At 37.6% G+C, this 18,084-nt stretch overlaps 1 protein-coding gene across 1 annotated transcript; it reads right to left on the bottom strand.

The window, feature by feature from the left end:
* Positions 1 to 3,297: 3,297 nt before the first annotated feature.
* DECR1 (2,4-dienoyl-CoA reductase 1) lies at positions 3,298 to 18,055 on the bottom strand. Its single transcript, XM_081322819.1, has 10 exons — positions 17,922 to 18,055; positions 11,293 to 11,492; positions 9,565 to 9,622; positions 9,339 to 9,425; positions 6,973 to 7,120; positions 5,065 to 5,164; positions 4,772 to 4,844; positions 4,233 to 4,379; positions 3,836 to 3,898; positions 3,298 to 3,439 (listed from the first exon to the last, which is right to left on the bottom strand). Exons 1-10 carry the CDS (start codon positions 17,994 to 17,996, stop codon positions 3,380 to 3,382), a joined length of 1,011 nt encoding a protein of 336 aa, XP_081178945.1. The 5' UTR covers positions 17,997 to 18,055; the 3' UTR covers positions 3,298 to 3,379.
* Positions 18,056 to 18,084: the final 29 nt, after the last annotated feature.

Below are 18,084 nucleotides of genomic sequence, written 5' to 3'. Positions count from 1 at the left end.
GTTATAGAACTGTTTAATTATTAGCATTTAGTAATACTGTGAACAGATAAAGTTACAGTGAAATCATTTTAGCTAACTGTAAATTATATAAGACATCAATAAGTCACTTGATATATAATTATGGCTTTTGAAAAAGCTTGTCTTATAGGATATTCCTTTTATTTACCATGGTAGATATGTATTAATACAGGATCAATACTCCTGTTGATCAAAATATCCATCCTGACTCAAATGTTACTCAAGATGAACCTATAATTAAGCATCTAAATATACATGCCCTAATTTTTGTTAATACTGTGTGGCTACAAAGCCCACTGGCATTTAATAGAGCAGCTGCTGTGAATCTTCATAAATTAGGCCAATGAATATTAATTACTAATTCATCTTAGTATATTTTATTATAAATTAAAGCACAAGGATACACATGTACTCAAGAATGATTCCCAGCACCATTAGTTTTCCTTTATGTCAACGTCATCCAAGGAAAACACTACAGCTTAGTGACAGAAAGCATGCTTTTCAGCTAAATTTTAAAGGTCTGTATAGGGCAGTGGTGGCAGCGCTCAGAGGTCTCTCTGTGGGCACATGCACCATCGCCTCAGACCCGCTTCCCCCCGCGGCCCCACCAGCAGCCCCCTGGAGGAGAGTCGCCCCCAAGTGCAGCCCATGCAGAGCAGTGCAGCCAAGGACATGGCAGCCGAGCAGTGGAGACAAGACCTCACCCTTGCACCCGTCACACGCAGTTGATGCTGCGGGGTGGGGCTGAGAGTGTGGCTGCCATGGTGTTGCTGGGCCACTTGGGCAATCACTGGGCCGTGGCGGCGGTGGGTGGCCCACGGGCGGGCTAGTGGGGGGCAGGTGGGGGGCAGTTTTTGGCACTCAGTCTCTAAAAGGCTTGCCATCACTGGTATAGGGCATTAGCAGGTAGAGTTGAGAAAGATTCCCAACTGAAACCCTGGAGAGCTATTTACAATAAAGGGGATACGTTGGTGTTCTTTAAACATTTTTATTTCTATTTCTGGCCATGATAACTACAAGTGAGGGAAACTGCAACCTGACAACACAAGAAAGGCCATGTTTCTCTGTTATTTAGACAATGCCAAGCTAGACAAAACAACTCTGCTCTGATGCTGGATTTTCACATATTTATTTGGCTTAGGGAATTAATCTATTTCTGGGTTTATGTAGTACAGATACATTAAATCATGACAAAAACACAACCCATACCAAATCAAGTGGGTTAGCACAATTTAATAAACTATATCAATCCAAATAAAGTTAAAGAGAATGTGAGAATGCTGACCTTGATTAAGAATGTGGTCCAAATTCAATAGTTTCAGATGTCTTTTAAGGATGATTTGGTTTACTTCGTACAATGCAGTATCAATTATTGAGAACTGAATCTGGTCCCACCTGTCTAACACATTCTGCTCCTAGTAATCTGTGACAAAGTTAGAATTAGCAGTTGTACATTTAAGCAGTAAAGTTATGCTTAAAATCCTACAAGCTAGACTCCAGCAGTATGTGGATAGAGAACTTCCAGAAGTACAGGCAGGATTTCGAAGAGGCAGAGGAACTAGAGATCAAATTGCCAACATACGCTGGATCATGGAGAAAGCTAGGGAGTTCCAGAAAAACATCTACTTCTGCTTCACTGACTATGCTAAAGCATTTGATTGTGTGGATCACAACAAACTGTGGCAAGTTCTTAAAGAGATGAGAGTACCAGACCATCTTATTTGTCTCTTGATAAACCTATATGCGGGTCAAGAAGCAACAGTGAGAACTAAACACGGAACCACTCACTAGTTCAAAATTGGGAAAGGAGTCCGGCAAGGCTGTATCCTGTCACCTTGCCTATTTAACTTATATGCAGAGCACATCATGAGAAAGGCAGGGCTAGATGAATCAAAAGTTGGAATTAAGATTGTCGGGATAAATATCAACAACCTAAGATATGCAGATGATACCACTCTAATGGCAGAAAGTGAAGAGGAACTAAAGAGCCTCTTGTTGCGAGTGAAGAAGGAAAGTACAAAAGTTGGGCTGAAACTGAACATTAAGGAAACTAAGATCATGGCATCTGGCCCTCTCAATTCCTGGCAAATAGATGAGGAAGAAATGGAGGTAGTGACAGATTTTATTTTCCTGGGCTCCAAGATCACCGCAGATGGGGACTGCAGCCAAAAAATTAAAAGACGCTTGCTCCTGGGGAGGAAAGCCATGGCAAACCTAGACAACACACTAAAAAGCAAAGACATCACCTTGCCAACAAAATTGCATATAGTCAAGGCTATGGTCTTCCCAGTTGCAATGTATGGCTGTGAAAGGTGGACCATAAGAAAGGCTGAGCACCAATGAATTGAAGCCTTTGATCTATGGTGCTTCTGCGAGTCCCTTGGACTGCAAGGCGATCAAACCGGTCAGTCCTAGAGGAGATCAATCCTGACTGCTCTTTAGAAGGCCAGATCCTGAAGTTGAAACTCAAACACTTTGGCCACCTTATGAGAAGTAAGCACTCACTGGAAAAGAGCCTAATGCTGGGAAAGGTTGAGGGCAAGAGAAGAAGGGGACGACAGAGAATGAGGTGGCTGGATTGGATGGAGTCACTGAAGCATTAGTCGTGAGCCTAAATGGACTCCAGAAGATGGTAGAGGACAGGAGGGCCTGGAGGAACGTTGTCCATGGGGTCACGATGGGTCGGACACGACTTCGCAACTAACAACAACAATATTAAATGGACACCAGCAAATACATTAGATTTCAGGGCCATCTGGTTTATCCCCAATGCCTTAAATGCCAAATTGAAATGAAGAGAACTCCTATAATTTCCAAAATGTTATATTAAATATTTATGCCAACATTTGCAAAAAATTTTCAGTTCAAGGATGCACTCCAATAATCATCAGCATCAAAAAAAATGGAAACAGCATCAACAGCATTAACTGAATTAATCATAGCAATGTCTGTAAACTTTCAAATCAAGGAGAATGTGATACAAACTGTCAGATATTTTCAGGCTTTTATAACTAGAATATTGTGTTATGGTCCCCTCTAGTGGACACTGCTCCTTCCAATATTGTCAAAATAAAATCATGATAGGATTCTTCCTCCCATTTCTATAGTAAATGTAGGAGCATTCAGATTTAATCTCATATACGAAATCCCATATACGAAAAGAAACTATGAAAGTATTAACATATGATAATTTGTGTATGCCTGTTAAAATACTGCTTCTAAAGAATGTAATATTGTGATTTGTGAACTTAAAATGGATACACATGGACATACAGATAATTATCAGCAGCAGTGCATTTTATTACTAGAATACAGAACATTTTAGAAATAAGCTATATAAAAAGTCACATAAAAATGTAAATTATGAGCCTTTTGTTTTTCGTATCATTTGTTCCATCATATTCCACTGGTCATTGGTGACCTAGCATAGAAAAGAAAACAGTGTAGTTGAAATGCCGATTTTCTACTATCATCATGTAGTGTGTAAATATAATGGGTATGACCCAGCCAGGGATAATGTTCTTAAATTGCATTCAGAGCAGAACAGATCCTCAAAGTTTTCCAAGTGAAATCAATGGGACTTAAGCTTAGTACTCCATTAAAAGTATATAGTAATACATTAAATTTTTAAGAGGAAAAATATCTCTTAAAAGTGGCTGGATGTTTTTACCAAGCATCAAAAGCTGATATTGGGAGGAAAACGAGAACTATGATGGGAAGTATAGCAGAATGGAGGGCAGTATTAACCAATTAAACATCCAATGGAGTCTTCCATTTTGCAACCTTTTGTTACAAAGTTTTCCTTGTAAATTATTACCTTACGTAATTCATTCAATTCTCCAGCCATATTCACGTATTCACCACCATCCATTCTAATGACCTGTAAGATTGATGAAGAGGTTGTTTCATTAAGAAATTCAAATTATCAGCTGAATTAGTTCAGTAGACCTTTTGTAGAAGAAGAAATACCTTTAAAGTACTCAATTTCTGTGACTTACTGAACTGTACTAAATTTGTCCATAAAGCATTCTTTCCACTAGGTAGTAGGTAGTTTCTAAAAAGTTAATGAGTGATTCATAAAGCATTCTCATCAAGCTCACAGAGCTCCGTAAAAATGCTGTAATTAAATGCCTTCAAGGAATCAGGTGACACTTGTGTGAAATTACACTTTTCTAACAGCAGCAGTGAGCTTCATGCACCCAGGATCAACTTACTGCTCCATTAACCCAACTCGCATAATCACTACAGAGGTAGGTGGCAAGGTTGGCGATCTCTTCCACAGTTCCCAGACGACCACAAGGAATTCTCTGGATCATTTCTTTCTCAAATATCCCCGTGGGGTCCATGCGGCTGAAGGCTCCCTAAAGAAAAAGAGGGGGGGGGGAAATGATTGCTATAGCAAAAAGATAAACAGTAAAATAAAACATGTGATCTCAAGGAAGCACTGCTCCACTCTTCCCAAAGTATTTCTATTTCTAAAAGGTCACTCACAATAACAGGAACTCCTTGAGTTACGACCCATCACAGCTCTAACTCTTGAGAGTTGTAAATTGGGTCACTCATCTGATCACCCCAATTTTATGACTTTTTTTGTGCTGGTGGTGGTTAAGCAAATTCCCAATTGTTAAGCAAACCATTGACTTCCTATGGGCGTGGCTTTGCCCCAAAATGGAGGTAAATACAACCCTGAGTGGGGCAGTGCTTCTGGACACTGCAAAGATCTCAGTTAATTTCTTAATGGGTAATAACATACCTTTGTCTTTATTGGACCTGGTTGAATCACATTGAATCTCATGCCGTATCTACCCCACTCAGCTGCAAGAGACCTAGAAATCAGAGATTAAATATTCTGCATCCAAAGATTAATATAGCTGCAGCAAAATGTAAGACTGGTAAATGAGCACAGACTACAGTTCTGTGAAAAGTATAGACAGACAGATCTAAAACAAAGGTTTAAAGTAGAAGCAGTAAAACAGCTAAATTTACCTCTCAAGGAGAGAATCAAAGGTATTAAGAAAAAGTAATGCATTTTTAAGTAGTACTCACTTGCACAGGGCTTCTACACCTGCTTTGGCAGACGCACTTGGCACCACAAACCCAGACCCGCTTTCTGCATAGACTGCTGTAATGGCCAGAAATGCTGCCCCTGAAAAATACAGGAAAATAAATGTGGGCCATAAGTTATAACTTTGACCTGACAGTTGACTGAGCTTTTCTTATATTTCTTGTAGAAATCAGGATGTATCAGTGAAGACCTAGATATTAGCATTTACATGTAAATCTTTATGGACATGTTTGTATCTTTGTATCAGTTTATTCATACAGATGCGCATTATGCAGTAATTTCAGTTTTTTGCTTTGTAGACTTTAAAAGCATCCATTTCAAAAAGAATAAGAATACAATTTTAAACAAGAAATTCATACTCATGTTGACAGCACTATTTTGGCAACAGAAAGGGATGATACATACTGAATAATTGTAAAAACTATTATTTGTATTATTTGTGATTTGCAAATATGCTACCATCTATTAGACAAATAAATGAATTAATATATATTTATTTCTTTACTTTGCAGCTTAGTTCCAAAGGCTACAGTTTTGTTGGCCAACTGTTAATAAAACAGAAACAGAGCATATCTTTGCCTACATTCCCACATTAAGCAATAAGAATATGTTGAACATGTTGAATAGGTTGAACATGTTACTGGCAATATAAAGTTAAAGAGAAAATATATGACATATAATTAAATTGCAGATAATATTTAGCATAATTAATGATCTTATTTTTTTTAAAAAATGTTCTTTACAAATGTTGCAAAAAAGTTGCAAAATCCCCTTACAAATGTTGCAAAAAAGTTGCAAAATAATGTTTAAGCAGCCATATTTTTATTTTATTTTATTTTATTTTATTAGACTTATATACCGCCCTTCTCCCGTAGGACTCAGGGCAGTTCACAAGGTTTTTAAAAACAATACAAGAAGTTACAAAAATTAAAAACAATTAAAATAATTACACTAACCTTGAACTAAAAACCCCAATTACAATTAAAATACTATTAAAACCCCAGTTAATACTCTCAGTCCAGGCCAGAAAGCTCGAAGAGCCAAGTCTTCAGGTCCCGGCGGAATGAGCGAAGGTCAGGGGCAGTCCTAAGCTCTACAGGCAGCTGGTTCCAAAGGGCCGGCGCACCCACAGAGAAGGCCCTCCCCCTGGGTATTGTCCGCCGGCAATCTTTTACAGGCGGTACCCTGAGAAGACCCTCCCTGTGGGAGCGCACAGGATGAAGGGAGCTTGATGCCGGCAGCAGGTGTTCCCTCAGATATCCCAGACCCAAGCCATTAAGGGCTTTATAGGTCATCACCAGCACCTTGAATCTCACCCGGAGGGCAACCGGAAGCCAATGCAGCTCGCGGAGTAGAGGTGTTACATGGGAGTATCGGGAAACCCCCATCACAACCCGCGCGGCTGCATTCTGCACCAGCTGGAGCCTCCGAGTGGTTCTCAAGGGCAGCCCCATGTAGAGCGCGTTGCAGTAGTCCAATCGGGAGGTCACGAGCTTATGTAATGTCAGAAACAAAGCCAAGACATTTTGTAGCAGTCAGATAATCAGAGAAAAGTGATAGTCATTTTCAATCATCATATTATTACAAGGATTCTGTGAAAACTGCCTAACATTCCATAAAATGCCTATTTATTTTGCATAATTTATATCTACAAAAATATGACTGTAATATAAAGTAACTGTTTTCTTTTTCTCCAGAAGATGGACAAGTAAAAAAAGTTGCCTCATCTTTGCAAAAGGGTTTGCTAATAAACTAACAAAGTATGAGGCTTATTTTCAGAATAATGAACTATACTAAAAACTGAAATCTCCAGACATCTGCAAGGAAATAAACATAGATGTCACTTTCATTCAGTGACAAAAAAGTGATGTTTATCAATCTCAGTTTACCTTTCTGGGCTTTAATCAATTCTTTTCCAATTTGCAAAGTTACATAAGCAGTACCATTCAAAACAATGTCAGTGATAGTCTTCCATGCATTTGCAGAAAGACGTTCAGAAGGAGAAACAAAATTTCCAGCAGCATTATTTATTATTACCTGAAATAAAGAAAAATACATTACATCTGTATTCAATTTGGTCTACAGTTTACTGGAGATAACAAATAAGCACCTACCAATTTCTACATAAACAGAAGACTAGCAGTGAAAACTTGTCATGTCAAGTAATACTTCTGGCTCTAGAAGCTTGTAGAGACTAGGAGACTATTTCAATATAGTCATGTCAAAAAATAAGTATACCCCATCTAAAACTGTTTTTGTTATTTTATCTTCATTTAAATACTATATAAAGATATGAAAAATTTATTTTTGCAGTTTTTTTATTCAACAAAAATTTAACAGGTATGCCGTTTCTTTCTATGGAAAAAGTACACTCTTAGCTTTAATACAGGTACTACCTCTCTGACAGAAATAATTTCAAATAATTATTTCTTATGTGTACCAGACTCTGACATTAGGAGGAATTGTTTCCCACTACTCAATGGAGATTTATTTTTCAGCTGTGAGATTTTGAGTGTTTTCTTGTGATTAGTTGGCATCTTTTAAAACAGGATCTTCAAACTTGGCTTTGCTGGCTGAGTAATTCTGGGAGTTGAAGTCCACAAGTCATAAAAGGACCAAGTTTGAAGATCCCTGTTTTAAAATCCTCATATCCTTTCAATCTAGGTATGATACCACACTCATCAATAATAACGAATAAATAAACTAAATCTCTGAGGTTTAAATAATACAGTCTCTTCCCAGATCCTCTCTAATGATGTTCTAATCCTGTGGATCAGACCTGGTATACCTGATTCTAATTTTAGGTACTTGAGATAATGATGAATATGGGAAGGTACTTAGGTTTTCCACATGAAAAAAAATTGCATTGACGTTTACTTGAATTACACATTGGACTATAAAATGTAAAGGTGGTTTGTTTGTTACATCTATCAGTATTTGTTGTGATTCCGTGCCAGCTAGTGGACCCGGCAGCTGAGTCCAGGGAATCAGAGGAGGAGGAGGAGGGCCCTGGAGAGCCATCAGAGTCGGAGGAAGGCTCTGATGAACTCCAGGACTTACAAACTGATGAAGAGCCTGGCCCTTCCACTCATGCTCAGGCTGAGACCCAGCTGTGCTGAGGATGCACAGCTGGAGGAAATTATAGATGCTCATAAACGCAGACATGCAACATGAGTAGGACAGAGGGAGGCAATGGGGTGGCTCCAAGGAAGGAGGAGAAGGCATTGAGAAGCCATGCCTTGGGGCTGCATAACAAAAAGGGAATGTGTGGGCAGGGCTGGTTGCTGAAGGCAACCATTTGCAAAGGACTCCAGTTTCAAGGGATCATGTTTTGTTTGCTTTGCCTGTGAAAAATTCCCTGCTTGACCCGTGCTCCATTTGCTTTTGAACAATTCTCCGTTGGAAACGTGTTCTGTTGCTTTTGGGACAATTATCAGGTCTGTAATGCAAATAAAAGGGGTTTGTTTTCCAGCCTACTTGTTAAATAGGGGTTTGTCCTTGTGAGGGAACAAGAACTCACATAGGCTAGGGCAGAACAGTATTATTGTAATAAAAATCAAGTACCTGTATGTTGAAATAGGTTAACAAAATAAAAAAAATGAATGGTGTGTATTTTTCTCATGACTGTGTCTAAATTTGCTAACTGGCAAGTAAAACGACATTAATCATAAAGTAATCCATGCAAGTCAACCACTATTGCTTACTCCAGTGTTTCTCAACCTTGATGTGATGGAATCTGCAACTGGAGAAGGAGTGGAAGGGAATGCCGGCAATAGCATTACGGCTTCCCAGGGAAGAGGTACAATATTCCAAAGAGGACCCCAAATCAAGAGACAGCAAACTGGATGGGTAATCGAAGGGAGGAAAAGGTTTGTGTAGCCACACACTACAATCTCTTAGAATATCAATCAAAATTAGTTTTTGTCATTAGATCAAGGTTTTAAACTACAAATCCTGACACGTCACTCCAAGATATGACTTTCATTCCAGAAATTAAACTTGATATAAACAAACTACACTAGAATTTTGCCCAAAACAATTTGCAGAAAATTCTGTCAATATGGAAAATGCTCTACATTATTGAAAGTATGCTCACAGTAATATATATATATATTAGTTAATGTTACTTTGAAATTACAATAAAAAGCAATTTGTATTGCCTTTTGCTTGACTAGTTTACGTATATGACATTCTTTTTTGTTACATATTACGCTATTTTTCCAGGAATAATAAATCAAAATTTTTAATTACTTACATCAGGATGCCCAGCCACATCAATTAATCGACTGACTGCATTGGTAACAGATTCTGGATCTCTCACATTACATTGAATTGCATGAACCTGGTAATAAAGTAAAATAATTACATAATCACTAGCAGCAAAAATAAAATAAATTTTAAAAATATAATTTAAATTTAAATAAAATTTAAAATACTAGATTCAGATGTTGTGCACCGATATTAATAACAATTTTAAATACCTTATTTCCAGTTTTGGAAGATATTTCTTCTGCTGTTTGATTCAATACATCAAGATTCCTGCAAACAGTTATAAATAAGACTGAGTTCCTATAGATTACATAATAAAAAACCCTCCCTTTTTATGACCCTATAACCCCTTAATTTGGGTAGAGTTGGAGCAACTGGATGGAGCTGAGCGCTTACTGGCCAAATACCCTTCTGATGCTACACCGAGTTTGCAGCAAATATTTTTTCTTGGCAGCCTGGAAGAGAAACACCTGTCATTACTAAGGATTGAACTCTCAGCCTTCCCAATAGGAGGAAAGCATCTTATCCGCTAGGCCACCATGCTGCTCAATAACTTACATAACTACATACCTTGTAAAATATTTGACAACTACAAAAATATACTATATATATAGTGTTATATACTTTTGAAAATGTGGCTACAGATTCTTCATATTGTTCCTTATTTAATAGTTACTATTATCTGTACTATCTATATTATTATATTATATTATATTATATTATATTATATTATATTATATTATATCATATCATATCATATCATATTATATTATCTATACTATACTATCTATACTAGTACTATTGATTTACTAAAGCAGGGGTGTCAAACTGCTGGCCCACAGGCTGGATGCGTCATGCTGAAACCATGCCCACCCCAGCTCTGGTAATGGGAAAAAAGTCGTGATATGTCGTGACATGTCATGTGACATTGCAGGTTTGACACTCCTACACTAAAGGGACTCAGAGCTCAATCTTAGGGTCTTTAGGAGACTACTGGCATCTATCAGAGCCATGGTGGCGCAATGGTTAGAATGCACTAGTGCAGGCTAATTCTGCTGACCACCAGCAGTTCAAGTCTTACCGGCTCAAGTTTGACTCAGCTTTCTATCCTTCCGAGGTCAGTAAAATGAGGACCCGGATTGCTGGGGGCCATATGCTGACTCTGTAAACCACTCAGGGCTGTAAAGCACTGTGAAGTGGTATTTAAGTCTAAGTATTATTGCTACTGCTACCTTAGATGCTCTGAGAATTTATGGATTTCCCCAGAAAATGAAGAAGCAAACATGCTCTTGGGAATTTGCAGCAAGTCTGTCACTATTGTGCCTCATCCAGTATACAACATTAAACAAAGCAAAGAGGGGTTTATCCAGCAAGAGATTACTTTGTATTTATTGTTAAGGATTGTTATGCAGAGGTCTCCTTGTGCTACCAAAGAGTTGCACAGACAAGGAAGGGTACTGAGAGCAGTAAGAGTCACACAATAACCACAAGAGTACACTGAGTTGTAAAAGCAAAAAGTATTTTACTTTGAGGTGGTGTAAGAACAAAAATGCATGGTCAAAAATAAACAGTCCAGGTCATACACAATAGCAACAGTCCAAGGAGTAATACAAAATCTTCTTACCGGTCCAGAGGTCAATACACAATTGTACAGGTTTATCACAGTAGTAAACCAACAGTACAGCAAAACAGAGGAAAAACAGTAATAGTAGAGAGCAGTGAATTCAGAGAGAGAAGCTACATTCCTAGCTCCCTCTTATGGCCATGAGAACACTTACACACCCATTGGCCAATTAACATCTTAAAGTCACAACATCATGGTTAATATATTTTCAACCCAACATTGTAGGCTATCACCATATGCCTAACATTTATCATCCAACTAGGATTAGTGGGAATAAAGAGAACATGGAGCTGTAATAAGTTTTATTTGTTTTTACCGGCTTGCTATAACACATTCTGCTCCCAGATTAGACAGCGCATTTGTCATCCCTTTTCCAATGCCCGTACCACCGCCTGTGATAAAGGCCACTTTCCCATGAAAAGCATCTGGTGATAGCATCACTTTCTGAATCGGTGAAAAGAAGCCGCCTTGAGGACTCTTAGTTTGATATAGTACGTTTGTTCCATGGGTGAAATGCTGGAAAAGAAAAAGGGTCATTTTAACCTAGAGATATTTCTTAACTGTAACTATTGCATCAAGGCAGCTGCTACAGTCAATAATAGTGATAATGTGTATAAATGTTTTCAAGTATTCTGCTTTACATGTCTTGATGTTGCCATGCTCCTTACAAAAACATTTTATGTAAAGTCTGCCACTAATATTACTCATTACTTCAAGGCATGATTTGATTAACCGTGTTTAGTAAATAAATCAGTATTGGTTTACGAAAGAGTATAATGCATATAAAATAAAACTGGATTCACACAATAAACTGAGTCATAACTAAACGAACATTACCTGGCAAAGTAAGATTTCAGCTCATAATTGATTCAATGCTCCTGACATGCACCAAAACAATGTCCTTTCATTGTTTTTTCTTTAGATGATGTAATTCTGACAATGTAAATTGCCCTCAAAACATTATGCTCCACAGGAAGTTCAACATGGTCTGCAGAAGGACATGGAAGTTTCCATTCCTATATTGGTGATCCTTAATCTGAATTGTTTATTTACATATCCCATATATCTCTGGAAGATGCTCTGTATCATTACCATTATAACAGAACCACAATGTAGGGTGTTCTTTTAAGATCCTGTTCCTATTTTAACGAGAGATACTGCTTGTAGAATGGAATGGTCTTATAGTTCCCTTTGAAATGATATAGAAAGTCTGCTTCAGAACCAAAAGTTTAACTATTACTAACTCATGGCTTTCAAGGAAGCGTTCAGTACGTAACTTCAGTCTTCTCTATATATATAATAGTCCTTTTAATCGGTGAGTTCTTAAAAGAACTGTTGTCTAATTGATGCCTCTAATTTTTGACCATGAGAAATGCAATATCCAGTTCAGTCGCCATGTACAGTTGCAAGAAAAAGTATGTGAACCCTTTGGGATTACGTGGAGTTTTGCATGAATTGGCCATAAAATGCGCTCTAAACGTCATGTAAGTCACAACAATAGAAAAACACAGTCTGCTTAAAATAATACTACACAAACATTAGCTGTTGTCATGTTTTAATTGAACATAAGATGGAAACATTCACAATGCAGGGTGGAAAAAGTATGTGAACCTTTGGACTCAATAACTGGTTGACCCTCCTTTGGCAGCAATAACCTCAACCAAACGTTTCCTGTAGTTGCAGATCAGACCTGCACAACGATCTGGAGTAATTTTGGACCACTCCTCTGCACAAAACTGTTTCAGTGTAGCAATATTCTTGGGATGTCTGGTGTGAATCGCTCTCTTAAGGTCATGCCACAGCATTTCAATCGGGTTGAGGTCAGGACTCTGACTGGGCCACTCCAGAAGGCGTATTCTGTACTGTTGAAGCCATTGTTTTGTTGAATTACTTGCATGCTTTGGGTCATTGTCCTGTTGCATCACCCATCCTCTGCGGAGCTTCAGTTGGCGGACAGATGGTCGTACGTTTTCCTGCAAAATGTCCTGATAAACTCTGGAATTTATTTTCCCATCAATAACAACAATCTGTCCAGGCCCTGAGGCAGCAAAGCAGCCCCAAACCATGATGCTCCCTCCGCCATGTTTCACAGTGGAGATGAGGTTTTGATGTTTGTGTGCTGTGCCTTTTTTTTTCCACACTTAGTGTTGTGTGTTTTTCCCAAACAACTCAATTTTGGTTTCATCTGTCCACAGTATATTTTCCCAGTAGTGCTGTGGAACATCCACATGCTCTTTTGCAAACTTCAAACGTGCTGCAATATTTTTTTTGGACAGCAATGGCTTCCTCTGTGGTGTCCTCCCATGTACTCCATTCTTGTTTAATGCTTTCCTTATTGTAGATGTGTCAACAAAAATGTTAGCATGTGCCAGAGATTTCTGTAGGTCTTTAGCTGACACACTAGGATTCTTCTTTACCTCATTAAGCATTATGCACTGTGCTCTTGCAGTCATTTTTACAGGATGACCACGCCTAGGGAGAGTAGCAACAGTGCTAAACTTTCTCCATTTGTAGACAGTCTGTCTTACCGTGAACACATGAACATCAAGGCTTTTGGAGATACTTTTGTAACCCTTTCCAGCTTCATGCAAGTCAACAATTCTTGATCGTAGGTCTTCTGACAGCTCTTTTCTGCGAGGCATGGTTCACATCAGACAGTGCTTCTTGAGACCAGTAAACCCAAAACAGGTGTGTTTTTAAAGGGCAGGACAACTGTCAGCAACACATCCAATATCACCACACTGATTGGAGTCAAGATTGGCTCACTCCTGGCTCCAATTAGCTCTTGGAGAAGTCATTAGGCTAGGGGTTCACATACTTTTTCCACCCTGCACTGTGAATGTTTCCATCTTATGTTCAATTAAAACATGACAACAGCTAATGTTTGTGTAGTATTATTTTAAGCAGACTGTGTTTTTCTATTGTTGTGACTTACAACAATAGAAAAACACAATTACTTCTTCCAATGAAAGACTTAATGAACTCTATTCTACAAGGAAATTCTATGTCTGATTCATGGAAAAATGCCTACATTTCTTTGATACCTAAGGAGGGACTTCTTAATTGGTACAGGCCAATTTCTCTTAACTATGACTATAAACTGTTTACATCCATTTTAGCTGAAAGATTTTAATTTTTTTTTTGAGATTACATACATGAAGACCATTGTAATTTTCTACCCAGAAGACAATTAAAAGACTATGTGGGAGTAATCTTCCTTTAATTGAACATTTACAACATCATAGCGACCAACAGGTTGCCCGTTTTAATCTTTTAATCTTATCTTCTTAGGTGCAGAAAAAGCTTTTGATAATTTGAATTAGAACTTTAGGTTAAAGTAGTCAAAAATGGACTTTGGATTGGGCTTTTTACAGGGACTGAAGTCCATTTATAAACTCCAGAAAGCATGGATTATGGTGAATGGAGATTTGACAAAACCATGTGAAATCCAGAAAGAACAAGACAGGGGTGTCTTTTATCCCCCTTATTATTTATCTACTGGAATTGCTAAATAGGGACATTAGATAAGATGACAGAGTAAAAGGATTACAAAGTAAAGCACATAAGTATAAACTTTGTGCTTTTGTTGATGACTTGTTTTTGATTTTGCAGGACCTGATAGAGAACATTGAATAGGTTATGAGAAAGGTTAAAATATTTGGAGAAGTGGCAGGTTTAAAAAGAAATAAATTAAGGATGACAATATTGACTAAGAATATGAATGCAGAAGAGCAGAGGAAATGGAATTTAAAATCTGATTAAAGTTATGAAACAGATAAAATATTTGGGGGTGATTCTCATTAATGAAAATTCTAATTCTAATGATATATCGAGATCTACTGATATTTGAAAAAGATAAAAACAAGAAGATAAAAACAAGAGAACAATTAGTAAGTGAAAGATTTGTTTGAGATTGGTTTAATTATTATATGATCTTTGAAAGATTAAACTTTTGAATTTGCAGGAATTAAAAATTGCTAAAATTTATAAAATGTTTTTAAGATGAATCTGGAAGATGAATTTTTTAAAGATTGTACAGTAAAATGGGCAAAGTTTGGCTACAATATAATGCTAGACTGATGGGAGAATGTATGGACCAATGATTTAAAATTACTTTGAATTATAGTCTGATTTTTTTTTAAGATGATGTACCATTGGTATTTGAGCCTCGATATAGACTGATAGTTTTGGAAATGCAACCCAAATCCAGGTACATTCTATCATATGTGGTGATCTTGTAAATATGCTAAATCGTGTTGGATAAATGTAATATTGATAATGCAGAAAATATTCAGAATACAAATATTAATGAAACCTGAAACTTTTCTTCTAGGTATTATGGACAGACCAATTGAAAAACAGTTTGGAACTTTATTTCTTTCCATGGTGACTTCTGTAAGGCTTATATATGCTAAGCACTGAAAGAAAACAGGGACACTGTTGAAGAGTGGGATTCACTGAATTAGCAGATATGGCAAAATTAACTGTTCTGATTAGAGACAACAGATTAGACAAATTTATAAGAGACTGGAAGCCGTTTGTGGATTTTCTACAGGTTAAATACAATGACAGATGGTTAACAGAGGGATTTGAAGATTAGTTTTAACTTTGGGGTAACCTATTGACTATTGATGTTGGGTCAATTTGATTATTAAACAAATAGATTTCCACATCAGGGATATTTATGTTATAGTATTTTTGTTAAATACAATGGGAAAGTTTATAACTAGTTGTAGAGCCGTTATATAAGGGGAGGGGAATATATTACTTTTTATATGTCTTTCAGCATTCAGCTCTGGTGGATTTTTTCTTGTTTAATGTAGATGTATTTGATATTTTGGGCTTTTTTTCTTTTGCACACAAGTTTTTTCTTTTTGTTGCTAGTATTGGATATTTGTTAGTTTGTTTCTTTTCCCCCCTTTTCTTTGTTTTGTATTTTATCTTTGGTGATAAAAGAATAACATTTGTTTTTAAAAAAGAAGTAGCCAGTGATTACAAAAAAGCATTGCATCAAATTCTATTCTGCTTAAGTGTTAATTTGGAAGTAAATAAGGAAAAGATTACAAATCTGTGTTATTTTAAAAAAGCTGGGATAGTGTCACAAGAAATTGGATAGTTTGAGCAAACTGCAATTTGAAGGTATGAACTTTGTACATATTGGCGCTGAAATCATTGATTTGAGAAAAATGGGTAAAGATAGATTAGAACTACCATTGATGTTAAAAGGGGATTATGATGGGCGAATCATTACAAATAAATTACAGTAGTTCATCTAAAAATTAGGCTAATCACCCATATGTTAAAAAATTTACACAGGAGTTTCAAGTTATTAGCAAGCTGCTTCTTTTGGTTGGTAAATAGCATTACCCATAATATGAGCTGCATTTATGTGCAAAATTCCCAGTAAAACAGATCCAAAAGATATTTTTATCTATTAAGTGATTCACTAACATAATACATGTGTTGCCATTTGTTTTATTTGAACTCCTATAATTAAAAGGCATTTATTACTATTACCATAACATCTGCATTTATAGATTACTGTACCACTTAATCATAAAGTTGTAAAGAAAAAACTATATGAGAAATTGAATCAAGTGGGAAAAAAAGATTCTAGGCTGCTAAGGAGATAACAAGAGCACTATGCTCTCTAGGGTAAAGGTTACCAGCAAGCTAAAAAAAATGGTAAAAGTTACACAAGTTTTACAAAAGAATCCCAGCAGGAGCTAATTTGAGCAACAGCAGCAAATATTTTGAACTAGTGCCCAGACAAAGTTTTAAAAAAACACCCACTAAACTCTTTAAGAATTTGTTGTAGGTGTATTAATAAGAAATATTACTAAAAGAACCACAACATTTTTAGGCAATTTATAGCAAACAAAAGTCGGCCAGATCTCCCCTTCCAACAAAGTTTGGCAGGACTCCTCTTTATTTATTTAGCAGAGGTCATATCACATACACACACATACACACACACACAAAACATAGGATATATTAATTAAGATAAAGCCATAATAAAATCACTTTAATATGGAGCCAAGGAATTGCAATGGGATAGATGTTATAATGGGGTATATGCTATAATGGAGTGTATAGGGCAGGGGTCAGCAACCTGAAACAGTGAAAGAGCCACTCGGAACCGGTTCCCTCACAAAAGGAAAAGCTGGGAGCCGCAAAAAATGTGTGCACATGTGCGTACACGTGCGCATGCGCAGAACAGGGTTTGACTGAAGAGTGGAGCCAAGGCGAGATATGCACCTACCCCGCATATTTGAATTGATTGGTTGAACTTTTTTAGTCCCACTTTTTTTTTTTGGACTGCACATGGCAGAGGACTAGGAGCCGCAGGAGTCGGCTAAAAGAGCCGCATGCGGCTCTGGAGCCGCGGGTTGCAGACCTGTGGTATAGGGGCACATACCCCATATAAAGTATAGGCTGCCTCCACGATGGTAAACCCTGGGCAACTGTCTTAACAGAGGCTATATACATGGCGACCGAACTGGATATTGCATTCCTCATGGTCAAAAATTAGAGGCATCAATTAGACAACCGATTAAAAGGACTATTATATGTATAGAAGTCTGAGGTTACGTACTGAACGCTTCCTTGACGCTTCCTTGAAAGCCATGAGTTGGTAATAAACTTTTGGTTTTAACCATTTACTAGTTAATAATACTAATAGTTTCGGGGGGGGGGGTTTAATTATTACTAGTTAATAGTTTCGGGGGGCGAAATCTAACTTATTATTCCGCACCTGTCCAGATAACGGTGTTATCTTTCACTACTGCCACAGCACTGCACTTCCAGGGTCTCTTTTTTGGGGGAAAATAAAACGCTCAGGGCGCCGTTTCGGGACTCGCTAGAAACGGCAATTATAAAATCACCGCCTCTCTCAGAGAGTTGAAACGGTGCCCGAAGGAGAAGAGGAAGTTTTGAGCTTCTCACCCGCACAGTTGCCGAATAAAGCCACGGAGCAAATAAAGTCTGCGAGCCGAACCGAGCGAACACACCCACCGCCATCTTCCCCCTCTACAGCGGAGCTTCGGAAACGCTTCGCCTCTAGACGGCTGAGATGGGACCGAGGCTTGGCAGGAAGCCCCGCCCATAT

This window comes from Vipera berus, assembly GCF_964194415.1.
Source record: "Vipera berus genome assembly, chromosome: 3".
NCBI lineage: Eukaryota > Metazoa > Chordata > Lepidosauria > Squamata > Viperidae > Vipera > Vipera berus.
Note: the sequence above shows the minus strand (reverse complement) of the source record. Positions and strands in the feature narration are given on the sequence as shown.

Bases quoted from the DNA above. Each gene is read 5' to 3' on its own strand.
- DECR1 (XM_081322819.1), bottom strand. From the start codon at position 17,996: ATGGCGGTGGGTGTGTTCGCTCGGTTCGGCTCGCAGACTTTATTTGCT. The intron at 7,121-9,338 runs GTAAGTAATTAA...TCTTTATTTCAG, and splicing joins ATGTGGCTGGGCATCCTGAT to GTAATAATAAATAATGCTGC. The intron at 5,165-6,972 runs GTAAACTGAGAT...TGTATTTTTCAG, and splicing joins ATTGATTAAAGCCCAGAAAG to GGGCAGCATTTCTGGCCATT.